This window comes from Hippoglossus hippoglossus, chromosome 3 (genome assembly GCF_009819705.1).
Source record: "Hippoglossus hippoglossus isolate fHipHip1 chromosome 3, fHipHip1.pri, whole genome shotgun sequence".
In the NCBI taxonomy this organism is placed as follows: Eukaryota; Metazoa; Chordata; class Actinopteri; order Pleuronectiformes; family Pleuronectidae; genus Hippoglossus; species Hippoglossus hippoglossus.
In genome coordinates, this window is record NC_047153.1 from 27,461,544 (window position 1) to 27,483,134 (window position 21,591).

At 42.6% G+C, this 21,591-nt stretch overlaps 1 protein-coding gene across 3 annotated transcripts in view; it reads left to right on the top strand.

The window, feature by feature from the left end:
- Nucleotides 1-16,688, top strand: part of mtss1lb (MTSS I-BAR domain containing 2b) — a 63,547-nt gene extending 46,859 nt beyond the window's left edge. Inside the window, exons 4-15 of one of the 3 annotated variants that reach the window (XM_034570955.1) lie at nt 2,476-2,560; nt 3,287-3,378; nt 4,669-4,743; nt 5,669-5,677; nt 7,581-7,738; nt 8,349-8,456; nt 8,586-8,683; nt 9,701-9,989; nt 10,163-10,237; nt 12,985-13,167; nt 14,130-14,295; nt 14,821-16,688. In XM_034570955.1, coding sequence (XP_034426846.1) covers nt 2,476-2,560; nt 3,287-3,378; nt 4,669-4,743; nt 5,669-5,677; nt 7,581-7,738; nt 8,349-8,456; nt 8,586-8,683; nt 9,701-9,989; nt 10,163-10,237; nt 12,985-13,167; nt 14,130-14,295; nt 14,821-15,698 — 2,216 coding nt within the window. In that variant the 3' untranslated portion in view covers nt 15,699-16,688. The remainder of the gene's footprint in view (nt 1-2,475; nt 2,561-3,286; nt 3,379-4,668; nt 4,744-5,668; nt 5,678-7,580; nt 7,739-8,348; nt 8,457-8,585; nt 8,684-9,700; nt 9,990-10,162; nt 10,238-12,984; nt 13,168-14,129; nt 14,296-14,820) is intronic. The other 2 variants (XM_034570970.1, XM_034570963.1) reach the window with 2 other exon arrangements.
- The last annotated feature ends 4,903 nt before the right edge of the window (nt 16,689-21,591 follow it).

The following is a 21,591-nucleotide window of genomic DNA, read 5'->3' on the forward strand; positions in this document are numbered from 1 at the left end:
AACCAAAGTTAACACTCCTGATGGTGGAAATGTCTTCAAGACACTCTTTGTCGAGATATTTTGTTCCTAAACAAAAATGTCAACCTTATATGCCAGTTTGATCGATCTGACACTATCATCACTAACATTAATTATATGTTAACTCATAACGTGACTCAGTATTGTTTATGGCCCCCGCGTGCCTGTATCCATTCCCGACAACGTCTGGGCTTGCTCCTAATGAGACAGTGGATGGTGTCCTGGGGGATCTCCTCCAGACCTGGGTCAGGGCATCAGGGAGCTCCTCTGCTTAGCAGCGTTGGATACACCGATACAGAACTGCCTACACACTCTGGCCACATTTTTTCATAACAGCAGTCATGGTACCATTGGCTATGACAGGGACATCTGTGTGACCCTCCAAGGATATGCCTCCCCAGACCATCACTGACCCACCACCAAACCAGTCATGCTGGATGATGGTACAGGCAGCATAACGTTCACCACAGTGTCTCCTGACTCTTTCACGCCTGTCACATGTGCCCAGTGTGAACCAGCTCTCATCTGTCAAGAGAACAAGGCGCCAGTGGAAGACCTGCCAATTTTGGTGTTCTCAGGCAAATGCCAATTGAGCTGCACTGTGCGGGGAGCACAGGTCCCACTAGAGGATGTCGGGCCCTCATGCCACCCTCATGGAGTCTGTTTCTGACAGTTTGGTCAGAAACATGCACACCAGTAGTCTGCTGGATGTAATTTTGTAGGGCTCTGGCAGTGCTCCTCCTGTTCCTCCTCGCATAAAGGAGCAGATACCGGTCCTGCTGCTCGGTTGATGCCCTTATACAGCCCTGCCCAGCTCTCCTTGTGTAACGGCCGGTCTCATGGTATCTCCTCCATGCTCGTGAGACTGTGCTGGGAGACAAAGTAAATCTTCTTCTGCATGTGTGGATGTGCCATCCTGGAGAAGCTTTGCTACCTGTGCAACCTGATCGGGCTGCAGGGACCGCCTCATGCTACCAGTAGTGACAAGGACACTAGCAGAAGACAAAACTAAGGAAGAATCAGTCAGGAAGGATAAGGAGAGAGCAGCTGTCTGTGGTCACCACATGTAAAGACATTCCCTTTTGGGGGTTGTCTTGCTTTGGCCTCTCCATTGCACCTGTTGAAACTTTCAATTGCACCCGAGCAGGTGAAATTGGTTCCCTGCACCCGTGCTGTTACTGCACATGGCCATGGGTCTTCAGCCAGAGAGCCATATACCGCTGAAGCAAGGACGATAGTCAGAAGTTATATCAAGCAAGTCACGGGAAAGTCGTTGTCAGTCAGTGTACATTCATGTGTTTTGGGGGTGTAGCTTTGACCAGAGTGCCGATGGGAGGGGGTTAGATTTATCGGTCTTTTAGCTTCAAAGTGTAGCCTGCTCTTGCAGCTATTCCAGGATTACCAACCCTAGCTTTTAATTACAATTCAAATGTTTCAATTCAATTTAATAATTTTTTATCATCAAGTGTTGCTGACTCCTTTCCTCAACAACGTGGTTACATGTCACTGACAGTTTCTGAATTTGTTGTTTGAATCATTTTGGAGAAGTTGCCACCCCCCACTGTTTTTGGTCTGACACAGGAGTTTTCAGTTGTAGCTGAAAATATTAATCTGGTGCATAACACATTTTGGAATAATGCCCTTCCTCTCTCTGCACTCCCTGCATTTTAGCGTGTAAGCCTGTGTAAGCCCTCATGATAAACAGTGTCTCTCGAGGAAATCCCATTTGGCTCCTGTTTAATCTGAATTTTCCAGTGTGTACATTTCAGTGGCAGCAGTGATTAAGGAATTCTCTAGGCACCTCGTACTGTATAAACCGTACCCCTGCTCATAAACTTGAAAGTGCATACTATGAAGATGAAACCACAGTATAATTTTATTGCTGGTTTCCACCTGTATAGCAGCAGCAGCAGCAGCAGCAGCTCGGAGCACCTTGTTTGGAAGTTAGCTCTGTCTGCCATCACTTAAAGTGACTCCAGCTCCGGGGTCAGCTTTTCCACATGGATCTACTCGGCCTTAAAATAGACTTGTGTTTACAGTTGCAGGTTAGCAGCTCTCGAATCTCGGTTCCCGAGCACTCGGCTCTCCCACAAACACACGCTCATGAGATACTTCTTTATTTGGACAAAGCTGTGAGTGTGTGTCGTGTCTACGAGAGTCAGATCGGGGTCTTGTGTAAATATTGGCCGGGTGTAAAAAGGATAAGAAAAGCTTTGTGTAATGGTTCATCTGTTGAAGGATACAATGCTTTTAGCAGCATTTACTTTACACAGAGCACTAATAGCTGTAATGTAAATACTGATCACAGCTTTTTGTGGTTTCTGTCAAACAAAAAGGGCCTTTTTGTGGTAAATGTGCAATGAGACACTGGTGTGTGTGTGTGTGTGTGTGTGTGTGTGTGTGTGTGTGTGTGTGTTTGCGTTTCATCACATGAACCTGGCTGTTTTGTGTTTCCAGGGGCAACCAGAGATATTGGTTCAGCTCTGACCAGGATGTGCATGAGGCATCGCAGCATCGAGGCCAAACTTCGCCAGTTCACCAAGTAAGATACACGTCCTTCCTTCCTTCCTTCCTTCTTTCTTCCCTTTCATTTCCTTTCCTTCATCACTGTTTGTGTCATCTCACCTTCCTACTTTTGCTTCCTGTCATGTCGCCAATATTATGAAGGGACAAATGTTTGGTGAGGTTTTCTTGTCAGCTGTGTGGACTCCATCAGGAACATTGCTCAGTCTGTACATATTTAAATCACTGCAAAATGAATTCAGCCATTGGAACGCAGCACAGCTCGCTCTGGAAACCTCACCAAGAGACTGTTGTCGTTGCTTCCCTCATTCTCCATGTTCACTATTTAATTTTTCCACCACGGAAGCTATTACATTGATGGTGACGATGAGGATGATCTATGGCCATGACAACGGCAGGGGTCTCTTTTGAAGCCATCTCAAAGCTGTTGTGTGTCTGCCCCACTAGTATTACATTTTCTGTGTGAGCGTTCATATGTATGAATGTTTGGAAAAGGAGGGAGGCAGTGTTCCAGATACTAAAATCATGAAGTGGAACGACACGTGGAGGAAATTGATATAATGATCTCGCTCCATAAATATACCACAGCCTCTCATTTTCAGTGGGGCCCGCTGGGGGGAATATGGGGGTCTCAATTGTACGCAATAAGTCTGTATAGTCAAGACAGCAAACCATGGAAATATTCACCCTGGGACTGAAATGTTAATTTATTTATAACCATCTTAAATCTCTGTCTCTCCTACAGTGCTTTGATGGAGAGTCTCATCACTCCTCTCCAGGACAAGATTGAGGACTGGAAGAAAACAGCCAACCAGCTGGATAAGGATCATGCAAAAGGTGCAAACACATCACAGCTCCACCCTGTCCCCTAGAAATTATCTGTCTGTACAACTGCAACAGTAAATAAGTCTTTTTTTAAATTTTTATTTTATGTCCAACATATCTAGTATTTGAATGATTGAAGCTCTGCACTTATTAACGGCTATGATCACTACAAAGTGTACTGCAAGACTGGATGTTGTGCCGTGGAAAATATGTTTTCGGTCAACATTTTGCCAATATGTTTCAGCATCAATAAATGATGCAATTTATCCAAATATTCAAATTAGGAACATACTGTCGTTATGCTAATAGAAAATATAATCCATACAAAATGTTGTATGCTGCTGTTGCACATCAGTATAGAAACAGTTTCTTAGGAGATAGTGTTGCACAGCTAAAATAACGAATTGAGAGCATTCCTCCCTCAAACCAAAAATAAAGCACTATATTAAAATATACAAAAATTTGTTGTGAACATGTTGCCACACCAACACTACAAAGTAAAATCCAGGTCCAGGTCCATACTAATATCAACAAGAGTTTGAAGAGTTATCAGGGGATGATTCGATACAAATTCGAAACAAATTCACACAGAGAATGAATATCATAGAGCTTTTTTATTATCTAGTTTGACAGATAACTATAAAAGAACTCAAACAAATAAATCTAAGAATACACTTCCATTACTTCCTTGAAAAAGCTCAATAGCTAAAAACTGAAATCATACTTATGGTATACTTCCCTGTTTTACTTGTGGGACTTTTCCAACGGGAAAACTGTAACACCTCTTCTCACCAGATCCCTGTGTGGTCAATATTCTGTAATGAACTGCCTCATGGAGAACAGTCTTTCATGCAGATCAGGGGAAAGGAGGAAAATCCCTTCTGTCACATCCTGAGGCATACGTGTTACCATGAGCATTAATATATCATAAGAATATACATCAGCTCCTTCCCAGTTTTTAATTTGCTGATTGATTTGATATTAGTATGTTTTTTATAGTAGTTGTAAACAGGTTTGGTGATAAGACACCGTTAGACTCATTTCTCTGTATTTTAATAGCGTTCTTCATGCTTTCATGTAAATCTTATTGATTTCACACCCGCTGCACAAACAGCTTGGACAAAACAAAGATGATGTTCAGTGCCTCCATACAGTGTAAGGTCTTTACCAGCGTGCTCGAGGTCGCACAGCTTCTGGAGGCATTTCTATTTTGATCAGTATGGGAAATGAAAGATAATATGAGTTTACACAGAGGGTTTTACATTCCTGTTACTGAAACTTCTCTGTTCATCCTGTTTCAAGAGTACAAGAGGTCACGCCACGAGATCAAGAAGAAGTCATCTGACACCATGAAACTACAGAAGAAGGCTCGTAAAGGTAACAGTCAGCAGTCTTCAACAGTCCAGCTCAGGCTCATGTCACATTGGATTGAATAGACAGAAGGTCACACTAAAAGGAGGCTTCTTTTGACCACAGTTACAGTTTATTATGATTTCACAGATTATGATATTGATTTATAGTGTGTATGTGAGTGGGGGTCATGATAAAACCACTACAAAACACAAAACACCCTCAAAATACTTTAAATGTGAACACACAAGTGAAGCAGCTTGAGTCAAACACTGAGGTCAAAACACCATAGACTTAGAACAGTTGAGGTCAAAAGAATTGTAGGTTAATGTTGTCATCTAGTGGCACTTAACGGCATTGCAGGTCTTTTTTCTCATTCGTCCTGAAACACTTCACTCAGTGATGCAACAACCAATAAATAGTGCTTTCTCTCTGGAATAGCTTCCATTCAGTTGCCAGGCAGATGAATGCATCAATGCAAAATGTCAAAATTTCACTTACTTTAAAATGACATCCTGTCTTTTGTTAAATACAACTCCATGACTTTAGCTGAGTACATCTTATGTAAAATAGTGATACATTAAATATGATCCATATCATACATTTAGTAGCATTTGACAAGAGCTAAACCTGACAGTGAGAGAGGACAGTGTTCTTTGCTGTTATGCTTGTGAGTGTCTTGTTAGCTCTGTGAGTGCTGACGCTCGGTGTTGCTGTTATTATTATTATTGTATTTGTTATTATTATTATTTCTGGATGGAATTTTTGGTTGCAGCAGTATTAAGTTGCTCTAACCTGTGGCACTGCGGCTGTCTTGCGATGGCTTCCTTGTACTAACCTTAACAATGAGTTTTGCTATCTCCCTTCTCTCTGTCCCCTCTTTCTCTCTCTTATTTTGCTTCCTTTTTGCTGCCCCCCCCTCTCGACTGTCTCTCCCTCCCTGTGGTAATAGAGATCCAGGGTAAGTATCAGCCTGTTGCTCGCTGCAGCTCTGTTGCATCACCTCCTTTCTTACTCACATTCTCCTCCTGCCCATTACCATACACAGACATGCTGAATGTAGTGGAGACCCAACTGAGCTTACTTTATTCAGATTATCACTTCATGGTTGATACTGAAATTGTGATATGATTGTTCCAAATGGTCATGAAAAGCTTTCTGTGCATATTAGAGAATTGTTCTACGGTAGAGAAGAAACTTTAATCTTGTCTTCAGATCAACAGAGAGAGGTTTGTAACCAGGGTTGTATTATTCCACCAGGGGCCTCACAAATCAGTCTTAGGCCTCATATTTACCCCACATTGCGGTAGTGAACAATACATTTTTATTTTATTACCTTATACTGCTCATATTCCAATTCTTCCAAGTATTAGATACAACACATAATAGTACATAAAAATGAGAAAAAAAGATGACCAGCGTTATAGGTTGTTGAAAAAAATGTCACAAGAATGAAGCACAAAGATATACCGGATGTCAAAGAAGGCCCATAAACATACATGTAATTGAAATAATTGAAATAAAAACCTAAATTAATAAAAGGTTCAAAGATAGATTTTATGTTAGGGCCCCACAACAAGACAGAACCTCAAGATCAGGTAACCATGCAGGTGTCGAAAGTCTATTAGTGTATGAGTTTTACCTGAAAACATTTAGTGACTCTTCAGAGATGGGACCATTTTACAGCCCATCTGATTCCTTCATCTATTCAGTTAAAATCTGTTCTAGTCCTCACTCTATCTGTTTTAATGTTGCCTTCCTGTGACTGGTTTAAATTCAGCTTTTCCAGTTCCGTATAGTTATATAAGTTGAATTTTCACTTGGTCAATTTATGATGTCATTTCTTCTGTATTGACTCCTGCATGACTTCTGTAGCTGCTACTACGAGTCACACCTCAAACTTTCATTCTACTGTCATCTCTTCTTGTATTTTCTCTTTCATTCTATCCCTGGTACTGCAGACGTCTGCACACTTTCTTGCATGCTGTAAGACTACATAGAGTTATATGTCTTGCTTTCCATTCATTGGATGTAGTGTGTTATTTCTGTTAACAGTAGATAGGATTGAGATTGTCCACACCATGTGTATGTATCTATTGTTTCGGCTCGGTACTGTGTCATGTGCTGTGATTAACACACTTGCACATTTAGTCCAAAATATTATTTGACTATATTGAGCATCTCTCCAAAAAAGTGGAAACTCTGATAAATACGAAAATGTTTCGGCTCTCACAGAAAACAAATGCTGTTGTGTACACTTATATGTGCAAGTATCCTAGCAGCTTGATTGTGCTGCCCCCAAGTGGTCAAAATAGGTATTGTAGGTTTAGAGCCTTTGTCACAGGGAAAGCTTTATATTTTATATTACAGAATGTATCATATTATGTGAAAATAAATACAATATAGACTTAGGGCATCAAGCTATTGGACAAAACCATATAGAAGTGACAAATACTTATCTGATATGACTTCCATGAGTCCCACATATAATATGCTCAACATTAGGCTGCTGTCAGTGTTAATTAATGACATGGACATAAGAGAAATGTGATGCACTCACAGAATAAACTCCACATAGAAAGTAAAACAAGTACACAGCCAAAACATCAAACAATGTGTTTTCATTGTGTATGCTAGTGGTTTGATGCAGCAGTGCATTATGGAAAACAGGCTGATGAAGAGAGAGCCCATGTAGCCAAATTCATGTTTCTAACCTTTTATACCCAGAGTCACTTTCACTCATATGATCTGCCCCTCTATCTTTCTTTCCTACATCATCCACCCTCTTCGATGAAAACCCCACTTCTGCCCTTCATACCTGTCTAACTTCATCTCCTCCCTGACCCCCCTGTCTCCTCTCCCAGGGCGAGGAGACCTGCAGCCTCAGGTGGACAGTGCCATGCAGGATGTCACCGACCTGTGCCTGTTGATGGAGGAGACAGAGAAGCAGGCGGTGCGCCGCGCCCTGGTGGAGGAGAGGGGTCGCTTCTGCACCTTCATTGGCTTCCTGCAACCAGTTGTGGTGAGGGGATGGATAGAGGAGGAGGGGTGGTGGTAGAGTGGAGGAGCATTTTCTGATCTGCTGTGCAGTGTCATAGTCTCCTGTGGTTGCAGAGCCGCTCCTCTGATTGAGATGTGGGTGTGTCCAAAGTAACCCAAGTAGTGACTGTTGTATGATGCTGAAATACATCAAGTATACAAGGTGTTTTCTTGTCTGGGAGACAATATACTGCAATTTAAGTGGGTTTTACATATTGACAAGATATGTGACAGTATCAAATTTATAAGCTGGTGCTGTGACCTTTTTTCTCAATGTTAAACAAGCAAAAATGCATGTGAACCAGAAATATAGTTGAGCCATCTTCTTCAGACCATGTGATTATATAGTTAAAATAAAGCCTCTTGAGGTCAGGGTGTTCCCCAGAGCTGTGTGCTGGGATGTGCTGAAGAGTCCAATCCATTGATTACAATTTACTGGACTGAAAGAATCTGACTCTAACTTCTTAGGGACACCTTTAGAGGCTTTGTGTAATCCATGGGTCTGTTTTGGACTTTTGGTTGAAAAAGGATAGGAAGGGTAGACTTGGAGCTCAGCAGGATATATGACTGATTGGTTCTATCTTGTTTTGTAGAACGGAGAGATCGCCATGCTGGGAGAGATCACTCACCTCCAGGCCATCATTGATGACCTCACTGTGCTGACAACAGATCCTCACAAACTGCCCCCTGCTAGTGAACAGGTGAAACACACACACACACACACACACACACACACACACTCTCACCCACACAACATGCAGAAGACATGTAAAGGAACAAGCCAAGCTGAACAAACTCTCTTTAACTCCCTGTGTCTGTGTCTCTCTCAGGTGATTAAGGATCTGAAGGGGTCAGATTACAGCTGGTCCTATCAGACCCCTCCCTCATCTCCCAGCAGCTCTGGCTCACGCAAGAGCAGCATGTGCAGGTACTCACACACAAATACACACATGCACAGTACACACATACACAACCAGAGCTCACAGCTGCACTGCAGTGTTCTTAACTGTGCATCAGTATAAACTGAGGATCAGAAAGAGGAGCCCTCCCTGATGTTTATGTTTCATTATGACTGTCAGTCCCTCTGTGTGTGTCAGTCCATCATTACTGTTTGTCCAGTCACCCTCAGTGTAGTAGAATCATTCAGTCCATGTGTGTGTAATCAGATTTGTAAATGTGTTAAAAAAGAATGTTTTCAGATTTGCATGTGTTTTGAGATACAGTTACACAACTCTCCAGTTACGTTTGCAAACATATTGTGCCCCCATGATAAATAACACAACAAGAAGAATACAGTAAAGTAGAAACAGATGTCTGTGGTTGTTTATCTGAAATAAATCTCATTCAGCGTATGAGTGAATCAGTCTCTGTCAGTATTTGCATGTTGTAGCAGTTGCATGCAATATCACAGCCTTTATCCTGTATTGTGTAGTGTGTATTTGTGTGAGTGCCCTGGATCCTCATAAGCTTACACACTCTCTGTCTACCCCCCCCCCCCCCCCCCCCTCTACCCCTCCCCCTTCCCCTCACCTCAACCACACTCTGTACTCGTCTCACTGTTTTCTGTTTGTGTGTGAACTGGTGATTTGCCCTCTTTCTCTCCTGCCGGGTGTTTGGTTGTCCTGCTTCCCTCTCTTATTTGGGGGTCCTTGCTTTTTAACTGTGACTGGTGTGTCACTAACAACTTGCTGTGGACTGTTCCTGAAACTTCCATCCATCACCTGAAACCAACCACACCATCCTCCAACCATCAACCTACCATCACCCACCCTTCACATCTTACACATTTCCTTCTTTCTAAATCACTTTTCTGCAATCGTGCTCTCTCTCCCTAAACACTGTCCTTACTCCACATTGACGTCACCTTCATCCCTTCTTCACCCTCCTCACCCCTCTTCAACAATCCGTCCTCCTCCTGCTCCTCTGCACCCTTCACCCCCCACAGCAGCGTCAACAGCGCCCACAGTAGTGCCTCCCGTTCGTCAGGAGGAGGCGGTAGTTGTGGTATTGGCGGAGGTGGTGGTGGTGGAGGTTCCCAACCGCACTCACCCACCTCCTCCTCCTCCTCCTCCTATCGGTACCGCAGCAGCCTGCCGCACCAGCCTCTGCCGCCGGGGGGCATCGCGGCACACCGCCTCAGTAGCGTCTCCTCCCACGACTCGGGTTTCGTGTCCCAGGATGCTAATATCTACTCCAAGCCCCCGTCACCCATGCCCTCGGACATCACGAGCCAGGTGCAAATGCCTTACACACACATATTTATATCAACCAGAATTATTTATCTTGGAAAAAAAGATGGATATCACTCATGCACACACAATGTTCACATGAACATATAGATTCTTGATATGTACATCTAAATCAGTTGACAAGATGTTGTGTTTTTCTTTCCATGTTCCTGCTGTAGAAGTCGTCCAGCTCAGCATCATCCGAGGCCTCAGAAACCTGCCAGTCGGTCAGTGAATGCAGCTCCCCCACAACTGTGAGTACTGGTATTCATACTGCAATAATATGTAGTCCACCAGTATATTACAAATTACTGTGTGTGGCATGAGTTGAAGGGAACTTTTTTTTATCAAATGATCCATTAAAACAGCTTGAAGATATACCTAGGATGACTCTCATTGAGCACATACCTCAGTATGTCCCCAACAGTCCCCTTAAATCCAATCAAGCTGCACAAGTGCACACACTCATACACACTTCCCTAGAGATGCCTGATTTTTTTCACCAATATCCATAATTGATTCCCTGCGAAATAAGTAAAAATGTCAAAAAAACACGTCTTGCAATGTTAAAGAAAGTGATTAAACATTTTTTAAGGGTTCTCCTCGAGAAATCTTACTGACAAACAAAAACAACCAACCAACCAACCAACAAACCAACAAACATCCTTGGCTTAGGTATAGCTTACCTAAAAAAAAATGTAATTTACCAAAGCAAAGTCTAATGGAGATTTTGACCTCTAGATGTTAAAGAAAACCTTCAACACACAAGGTAGCATTTGCTCTCTTGGGGCTAAATTTGCAGAGATGCTATTTTTGGCATAAACAAATTCAACACCATCCACAAGAGAATTATTTTTTTAAATGCAACTTGTGCATGAGGTGTTGGTTGAATTCATGTATTCCTGTGATTTCCAAAATAAGAATATTTCATGTCAGGAATCAGACACATAGAGGGTTGCTTGTTTTGCAGTCACACTTTATGAAAAATGGTATTGTCCTGCGCATGAAGACAGTATTTTCTTAACCTGCTCGTGTTTTGTGTATTGGTGGGTCACTGCTGTAGTAGAAGTGGTGCAGTGGAGTGTTAATCACATTTTTGCTTATAAGATTTACAGCCATTTGCACCACGTCCTTCTCACCAATTAAGATCAGGTCAACGTCAAAACTTTACACGGAATGCTTAAATATGCTGTGCACTGTACTTGGTGTCGTTGCCGCCATGTAAACCTCAGAAACCCCAGCTTCCTTCTATTCCTGTTCAACAGCTTCTCTCTTTGCTGTTCATTATGCATTCTCTGCAGTATGCACATCTGTTTGCAGAAAACAAACACAATACAATGATGCTCATGAGGCACAGTAAATATTCATGTTCGATCGTAAGCAGCATCTTTCATCCCCAGCACCTTGAACAAACAAGTTCCTTCCCTCAGTGGATTATCACCCTTAACAGCCTTATGATGGCAGTTAGCCCTGCATCCAACTCTTGTTCAAGTGATACCCATTGTCAAGATGGATCATGTGCACCACAGTCACCAGTTACCTTGAGGAAATATTACAATAATGCAAACTTGTCGGATTACCTGTGAAATCCAAACTTCTCTCCACGTTACAAGTGTGTAATTCCTCTATATCCACATCAAACAACACTGGCTTAACAGCGCAGCAACATGACGTGGTGGAGCCATCCTGCATGCTATAGACTGAGTGAAAATATTCTCCCCTGTTTGTGGCGAGTCCATTTGTTTTTGGATTTCTGTGTATTATGGCTAATGGGGAATTAAACACTCACTTTAACCACAGCTCCTGCCAATTGAAGTTGCAGGTGGTCTGTGCTCCAGCCTCGGGGAGCAGTAAAGAGCCCATTACTAGGTTATCAAAAATAAACTATTTATAGTCAAATAGCCATTTTCTGTCCTACAATGATGCAGAATTACTGCTCTGAAGAGGTAATGGTCAAATCAAACCATAATAGTTTTTAGTGCATGCTTGGGGCTTCTTAAACACATTCCATCACCTTTTTAATATGCACAGTCAAGCTGTGGTATGTAGTTTACCTAGAATTCACCGATGTAGTTCTTACAGACTAATAATTACACTTAGTTTGGACATAGAGTCATTTTGATGCATGGACAGCAGTGACTAATGTTTTCTGTTGTCAAACCTACTGCTGATCTTATCCTGCTCTTCTCTTTCACACTGAGTGTGTGTATGTGTGTCTGTCGTTGTTGATGTCTTTCTGTTTCATGTGTTCGGCCCAGGGGTCTCCCACCACAGCTGGCTGCCTCTCTCACTCTCTTCCTCTCCTAGTCCACGTCCACGTCTTTATTTTCTCTCTCTGATTATACGACTATGTCTCTCGTCCCGCAGTTTGGCTCGTCCTTCGCAACCTTCCGCCCCGCTCTCTCTCACTCTGGCTCCACCAGGCCTCTCTCTGTCATTCTTCCCGTTCCTGCGTCCCCACCCTATAACCGCCCCCCCGGATCCAGCTCCTCCTCTCCCACATCAAAGGTTCCTATCTGGAAGGTTTGTTCTCCATTCGCTTCCATTTCTTCAGTTGCACCTTTTTTCTTCTGTTTTCTGTCCAACATTAAGTTTAACATGTTTGGTGTATTTTCTTTACATTTTCATTCATAACCACATTGCTTTGCTTTGCTAGTATTCACACCCATCTGCTGTGTGTGCATGCTTTTTTTTTTTGGCCTCCCCTGTCTCACTCAGTGGTTTTGCAATCTAACCGACCGGAGATTGACGAAAACTTAGCAGGATGTGGAGAGCTGACCAATCAAACTCATCAACTTCAGCACATGCTCAAAAAGGCCCCTGCCCACACACACTTACCCCTCTACACGCACGCACATATACTCCTCCAAGCACCCACCTGTGAAGGCCCCCTCTCTCTGCGCTCAGATGAAGGGCTTCAAACTGCTGGATAGTGGACAAAGTCTCTATATGCTAATCCTACCTGCCACTTCCTGCTTATTAATTCCACTCACCTCCTCAGGATTGGTCCAAAGCAGGTCAGTATGAACAGCCCGTGGCTGCAGCAGCAGTTCAGAGGAGAAAGGAGCCCCTCGACAGACTGAGGGAGAGCGAAGCATCACCAGGCTCCCAGGGGTACGCTGGGACATCACACCCCGATGACGGCCAGAGAGCCAGGATGACCCCGGCTACTATTGCTGCCAAGGTAATGACGCGGGTGACGCGGACAAGCAGGTTGAAGATATAGAAGAATATGTTAGGCTAATATGTAGAGGGATATTTGCAATACAGCAATCCATGTAAAATGGGTATAATAAACCTGCGAATCAACTGTGACTGATATTTATTTGGCAGTATAATAAGGCATATATCAACACAGCACATCAGTACATCTAAAAAAAAAAAAAAATTATTTTAATTCATCTTTTTCTAATGTTTAAAGTTTGATTCCACTTGCCTGTGTTAAGATGAACCCAACACACACATGCAAGCACAATATTGAGTTATAAGAATAAGCATTAAAATACTAACTAACCATAACAACATACACTATGGAGACCTTCAGCACATACAGTTATGTGTCTTAACATAAAAAGTACTTGTAAACTGCCAAACCTTTGGATCTACAATGTGTAACACAAAAACTTCACCTTAATGAGAAGAGCTGCACACAGACATTTGTCCTCCTTTTTTAATACTTGTATACTGTATCCTGTTTTATTTTGAAGACGAGACAGTAGACAATCAATATGGAGAAAATGTATTTTGTCAGTGGAGCTATGATTTCATTTATGGAGCAATACACAACAATTTACTTTCACCCTTTTACAATCTCACATCATTGCAATAAAAAGTATGATAATAAAAATATTATGACTATACAGACTATACAACATGTTGAAACACTGTCTTCCAAAACAATTGGTCTCTATCCATATGAAGTCAGTTAGTCAGGCTAGTATACTGTTATTCTTTTTTGTGTTTTAATATTGTCTTGGACTTAATAATAAGCACATTCACTCCTGCTGCTCAGTGTGTGATGCAGAGAATGGAAGTTAATAAAACATAATCCACATTTAATCAACAAAATGTCTGCACTAAGAAAAGTCTGAGTTTAGCTATTACCAGCTGTAAACATCTGTCTATGTGGCCTCTGCATTTCGTCAGCATGGAGAGGAGGTTTCCCCAGCAGCCAGTGACCTGGCCATGGTGCTGACCAGAGGACTGAGTATGGAGCAGCAGAAGAACAGCAGAGACTCGCTGCAGTACTCCAGTGGATACAGCACAGAGACCACAACCCCATCCTGCTCTGAGGACACCATCCCCTCACAAGGTGAAGCTCTGAACTCTGAAATAGGCTCCACTCAGCTTTCATCCATTTCAGCCCATATTTTCTATATTTCTCCCGGCTGCATCCATCATGTTATTGTCTGTGTACAATCTCAGAAAAGTCTACTTGTGCTGGGCAAAATTATTTTTCGATTAATCAGGATTTATCAGGATTTACAAGCTCTGCAGAATTTATCACTTACAATAGAATATTAGGCCTCATGTAAAAACATATTTGAACTCTTATTCTGAATTTCTCCGACATTTGTTCTTATGGTCAGTTCATACGAACATGAATCATTTTAAACCACTTTTACGACAGGGCTGGACCACTCGAAAATTCAGTTTGCACCTGAAAAGAAAACTCAGAATACGAGAAAATTGGTAAATTGTTCTCCCAAATCACTTGGCACGCTCAACGTCGGATCAAATCTGTTTGTACCAATAGCTCCTTCATTTTTCCCAGTGTCTTGAGAGTGTGGTGTGTAATCAAAACCCCTTGATCTTTGTCTTTCTTCCTGTGCATTAGGTTCAGACTATGACTGCTACTCAGTGAATGGTGATGCTGAAGGCCCAGATGGACAGACAGAGTTCGACAAGTCCTCCACCATTCCTCGTCACTCTAATATCGCCCAGAACTACCGGCGCATGATCCAGACGAAGAGGCCAGCCAGTACAGCCGGCCTACCCAGTGGTGTGCTTGGTCATGGGATATCAGGACAATCTGGTGGAGCTGTTGGAGGCGGAGCAGGGACTCCAGGCACTGCCACCATTCGACGAACCCCATCTACTAAACCAGGTGTTAGGCGCACATTGTCCAGTGCGGGTCCCATCCCGATCCGACCACCCATTGTGCCTGTCAAGACCCCCACGGTTCCCAGAGACTCACATTCACCTGGGGCAGGGGGTGGTGCGTATGCAGCTGGAGGACATTCGGGTGGTGTACCTGTGCGTGTAGGCAGTGAGGAGTGTGTGTTCTATGCTGGAGTGGAGGACGCACAGGGTGCGCTTGATTATGTGAAGGCGTCACCCAAGCGCCTCAGCCTGCCTAACACTGCCTGGGGATCAGGGGCAGCATTAGAGGTCTATGCCCAACAGCATGGGGGTCTTGTAATGGGGACAGGCTCAGGGGCCGGATCAGAGGAGGATCAGATGATCGCGGCCAATCGGCATAGTCTAGTAGAGAAGATCGGCGAGTTGGTAGCCAGTGCACACGCCCTTGGGGAGGGGCAATTCCCTTTCCCCACCCTTCCCGATGACCCAGGCCTGCCACCAACCGGCTCCACCGATGCTCAGACAGGGACAGAGGAGGCAGAAGGGTCCGGTGATATGTTGACCACTATCAGGAGAGGAGTCCGCCTTCGCAAGACCGTGTCCAATGACCGCTCTGCACCTCGCATCTTGTGATTGGAGGAGAAGCAGGAAGAAGATGATACTTGTCAGCCAATAGGGAGTCAGGTGTTGGTGTGGTGCAATCCAACCGCCTAGTACATTCACAAAAAACTAAACCATGTAGGGAAAGCTATAATATAAAAGAAGATGAATGAAAACATACACAAAAAATAAGTTTTAAAACATCATTAGAGTAAATGATATATAATATTACAATGATAATAACATTGTTAATGTTAATCCATGCTGACAATTCAAAGTTAAATACTGAATATTGACAGGCTCCTAGCAGGCCACTATAACTAGTGTGTGTTGGACGCATGTTTGTCTTCTCTACACCCTCACCCAGGGACGGACAGACTCGCAGGAAAGACAGGTACAAAAAATGAGGCGAAGAAAGCGCGAAAGACTGGGTTCTGTTCTGTTTGCCAACCTACACTTTTCCCCACCCTCTTCTTTAACTAACCCGACCATCTATTCCCAGATGAAAGACTGATGACTGAACGAGGGGCCATTGGGGACGAAAGGGAGAAGTGGGAGGGGGGGATCAGAGTTCCATGTGACCGGCTGGATTTGAACTGGCTGTCTCAGCAACAACACACTGTACTTATAAGCCCAGTGAACTGAAGCTTTGGTATTAGCACGGGGAGCTAACAAACCAGAGGGCTCCTCTGGTTCATCCCAATTTAAAAAAAAAAATACTGTTGGCATTGAACCGTGCTAGTGCCCCTTCCCCTCTCTCTCGCTCTCTCTCTCTCTCTCTGTATAGTGTGTGTGCATTCATGTGTATGTATGTGGGCAAATGTGAAAGATGGTTGCGTGCGCATGTTGATGAATGTGTGTGCGTGCGCGAGGGGGGTGGGTAAAGCTCTGCTGCAGGACAGCTGGTTACCCAATGAGGGCAGGGCTTTTCTCCTGTGTGTCGTGCGTGTAATTTCTTGTTTATATCGTAACGTCATTTACCTTGTTGCCACTGTACGAGACGTTAGGAGAAGTAATCCAGGCGTATAGATATATTCATATATATTTTCTAGAACCAGAGAGAAATGTTAAATCAGAAATGGAGCAATAAATGTGTTTTATTTTCTTGTTTCGAAAAAAAAAGAGGATTGATGGGAGTATTGTGGATTCTCCTTTGTCACATTCAGGCAATCATCAGGAATGCTAAATTACACATCGACTGTGAATTCATGCCAAGCCAGGTTTGGCCTTTTTTTTCTTTTCTCTCTCTGTCCCTGTCTCTGTTTGGGGGAGGAAGCTGATCACAAAAAATGTTGAGAAAAAAAGGAAAACTGTAAGCACTTTGAAACAGTAGGTGGTAGTGTAGAGTATGTACTATAGCCACTAGGTGTCGCTGTAGTCATACAGTCTGTTAGGGAGCACGCGCGTGAAAGAGAAGGTTGTCAATAAGACTGTGTCCTGAGGAAATTATTTAATTTGTGGAAGGAGAGGAAGAAAGAGGAAGTGAAGAAGACTTGTAATTGGAGTGGACTGATTGGTCAAATGAGAGATGGGATAAGGAAGTAAAAGCTAAATATTTATTTAAAAATGGACTGGAGGTCAGGGCCCTTCAGGGCTCCACAAGCCATCGCCAGCTGTGGATTCTTGAATAGTGCTGAGGGGTTTCATGATGTGGTTGAGACTGAGCACACAATCCCTTAGAACAACTCTGCACAGAGAGGTCAGGCTACTTTTGGAAATAAGCTTTAGATGGTTGGTGACAAACCTCATGACGAACAGACATGTTCTCATTAGCCATGCAGATTGTTTTGGTTTAATTTTGTCCAGGTTAATATAACTGACATTTCTGTCTCCTCCCCAACAATCAAGGTGAAGGCAATTTTATTTGTGATGCTCATAACATTAAAAGAATCATGTTAAAAACAGCTCTTTCTCTGCCCAGAGACAAAAGTCTTGTTTCTCTGGTTCATCGACAGATTCTCTTTTCTAAATCTATATATATTCTACCAGGAGATGTTACAGTAACTTGGATACTTTCTCAGACTCATCACTGTGGATTTTTTTAAATGATATGTTTTGATACTGCAAGCACAAAAGATTGAATTAATTTAACCTCCATTGTACTGGCTTGGAGGCAGGAATATCAAATCTCAAATACCTGGGCGAATAAATCCCAAACCATCACCAAGCAGAATATCACAGAATATGTTTATTTGTAATTGGGCTCCACTGACTTTTAAACCTACAACAATAGACTTGAGATGCAATTTACATGTAGATTATGATCATTGGACAAACATTCGAGTGGCATGTATTATTCTGAGCTCTGTATTCAGACTTTTCAAATTGAACACAGTGGGATTGTTTTTTCCTGTGTCCAAACCCCATATTACAAAGTTATCTCATATTTATGTATAAATACATATCAGCACATTGGCTTATCTGCAATTATGGTCTTAAATACTGTAATCTTGCATAGTGGGGAGGCAAAGTTAAGCCTTGAACCTTTAGCCCCAGATTCACTTCAGTCAAAACCTTCTCCCTTTATTAAATGACCTACAGCAATCATGTGTTTCATACAAAATGGTACTGCACAAAAAGTACAGTTTGTTGCTAACAGTGTTGGGCAAGAAATTTGACATCCAGATATTACATTTCAGTTACTTATCAACAGTTTAGGCATCAAACTGTGTGTCAGATAGCAGACTTCAGCTTGGTGCAGGGACGAGAGGTGCAGCTTGGCGGTTTGCAGCTGTCAAACAAGGATAAACCAACACCTCCCAGGAACTCCAAAGTCTTCTGACAACATTCACACATAATGTTTTCTGAGCTAACAGTTAGCAACAGGTAGCTTTGCTTTTGGCTCGGTGAAGTCACCAGCTCTTGGCAGTCTTTAAAAGTAATTTTACTGACTACTGTTCAGGTAATGTAATGTTTAACAAGTCACTGAATACATTTTTCATGGTACTTTCATGGCCCAATATCAGTTCAAGTTCAGCACTGGAAACGGTTCAAAGATAACCACATTCCTACCATTTATTTAGTCACAGAAAATGAATGTAGTTCCATTGATCAAGTTCTTTTAGCCTATTGATTGTTGTGTGAGCACAACATTGCTGTCTTACCTAAATAAAACTACCAGACTACCCCAGTGCATTTCAGTCCAGCTCATTGCAGATAACCCAGTTGGGCTCAGGGCACGGCAGAATGAAAGGATCATTTGTGGACATTAAGAAAAGGTGATGATGCGTTTACTGATGACAAAGAAGAAGAATGGTTAGAGTTAGACTCGTGAAGCTGACAGAGAGAGGAAAAGATGTGTGGAACGAGCATTTCACTGCCTGTTCATACAGTGTGTACTGTATATGCTGATACTTGTAACCGAGAATCAGGCGCACAGATTTGGTATAAAGGTTTGTTAGGAAATATTACATGGACAATTTAGTTAATATTATTTTTTCATCCTGCAGTAGGCTACTGTTTGAATATTAAGTCTTACTTTTAATTAATGTAAAAAAAAGAAGAAAAAAAACTCCAGTTGTAACACAAACTACTAAGCTGTGTAACATATGGATGCGGGGTGTGTGGGTCGAGAGCGAGTGTGTCTTTGTTTGGCTGTTGAACTGTAGGCTAGGTGAACTCTTCATCAACATGTCTGTACGCGCTTTTAGCAGTGACTTGAACATAGCCAGTGACATCAGCGCTCCTTTTGTCCACTTATTTATTATATTTTGCTGAATAGAGCACTGTTTTAGACATGTGTGCCACTGTTTTCAAAAGAAAATTAGGTTGATTTAATATAAAGATACAGAGAGGAGGATGTTTGCAAGTTTCAAACATTGTCACCCTCTGCAAGCACTTTTCTTTCTTTTTATGCTTCAGCAAGGGGATGTTTTATTGTTTTTGTCTGGGGGGGGGGGTAACACTGTACGTGTCCTGTCACATGCTGATGATGCGTGTTGTATCAGGTGAATCAGACTGGGTGAGAGGGTGGAAGGGGAGAGCAGAGGGCTCGGACTTCACCCCCCCTCCCTAAAATAGAAAAGTTAAAGGTATGAAAATGTTCATCTGACGTGTCTGTTTCAGAGGACACATTGTACACGAATATACGTACATATGCTGAATGTACTACAAGCTGTGTGAAATGTTGCAACGTTAGAATTTTGTTCTTGTACAACTGAATGAAGTTTCCTGTCTGAAGGGCAGGGAAGCAACACAATAATAGTGTGCATGTACGTACATTCACCATGATGTTCCAGTGTGGGCGTGTTAAAGGAAAGTACCACTGTTTTGTCCACTCGGGGATACTTGGTGTTCCCCCATCTACAAGCTATTCCATACTGCACGGCTCTAAATATATGATTTGGACATTTGAAAACTATCCAAGGACGCTGCTAGAGCCGATTCCACTAGTCTGAATGTGTATGTGCTGTGTGTATATTAATTCTAGTTCAAAGTGACACAATTGAACTCACTGCCACTTGTCTACAGGAAGTTACTGCTTGAGTAAAGGGTTTATAACACCCTGCAGATCAGACACGCGGCTCATTTACAGACGATTGACACAACTCAGGATAAGGCTTCTGAAAACATTGGGTTTTCACATTGACTGAGAGGCCAAGATAGTCAGATGTAACTGCACACAGGATGACTGGCTATGGGATGAGTGTGAGATGGGTGTAAGATACAACGCTGCTATTTTCCTTTAAATCGCCCGAATAACAGCACAAGTCATCCAACTAAACAATAATTTCTTTTTTTAACATGCTGTATTAACCGTGTACTGAATTAACTGTCTGAACAAGCTGAAATAACTGCTCTGCTACACACGTGTCAATATGCCCATTTTTTACGAGTTGTTGTGTCTGTGGGTAGAAGTCAGCAAAGCAGAGCTACAGTGACAACATTCTGTAGGAATACACATTGACACTATTACATGCGTGCAGGCATGCGTGCATACACACACTCACACATATACACACTGTAGGATACACACAGGGAGGAGACTACACATCCGTGACTACAGCATGTCTAAACGGAACAACCAACGTAAAAAAACATTTTAAAATGTGGGAAATATTCCCATCTTTCAGTGACATGGAAACATTTAAATATCCTCAGCTCTGAGCTGTCTGCCAGCGTGTGAGCTATAACACCTAGATTAATACAAACATGGAACATATGCTACATTTCTGTCACGTTGCATGGAGTTTCATACAGTATGCAAACTGACTTCAGAAATAATGACTTCAGAAAAGACTTTCTTTAGATACAACCAGTCCCAAAGACTATAGTGCTGTTGAGTATTGAGTTTGTGCATACAGATTGTAAAATGTTAAAGGAGTTGTTTGACATTTTGGGAAACATTCATCGCCTTTAAGCTGAAGACATTGATTCCACCTGTAAGCCGCCTGTAGTGAAGCTCAGCATAAAAACAGATGGAAGAACAGAAAAATCTAAACCTCATTCAACGTTACACAATCCACCAGTGTTTCAAGTTAAATTCACACAAAAACTGTGCGTTGTGCTTTCATTCGGGGCATCCGTCCAATATCTACACCACTCATCCTTTGAGGATTGTGGGGGGAGCCAATCCCAGTACACCCTGGACAGGTCACCATTGCATTGCAGGGTCAACATACAGCCAAATAACTTCAGTCAGACTCACATTCACTCCTACGGTCAGTTTAGAGTCTCCACTGTGGGGGGAAGCCAAAGCACCGAGAGGAAACACACGCAGACACGGGGAGAACATGCAAACTTCCAACAGGAATTCCAACCTGATCCACCACACCCCCATGACACCCATTGGGTGCATCCTAAGAAAAACAAAAGAATCCAAATTCTCCAAAATGCTGATCTACTCCTTTCAACATTCGATGAAAACTTTGATCCATTGTTTGAGATGGTGGAAACACATTTGGACTGAGACATAAATACTCAACAG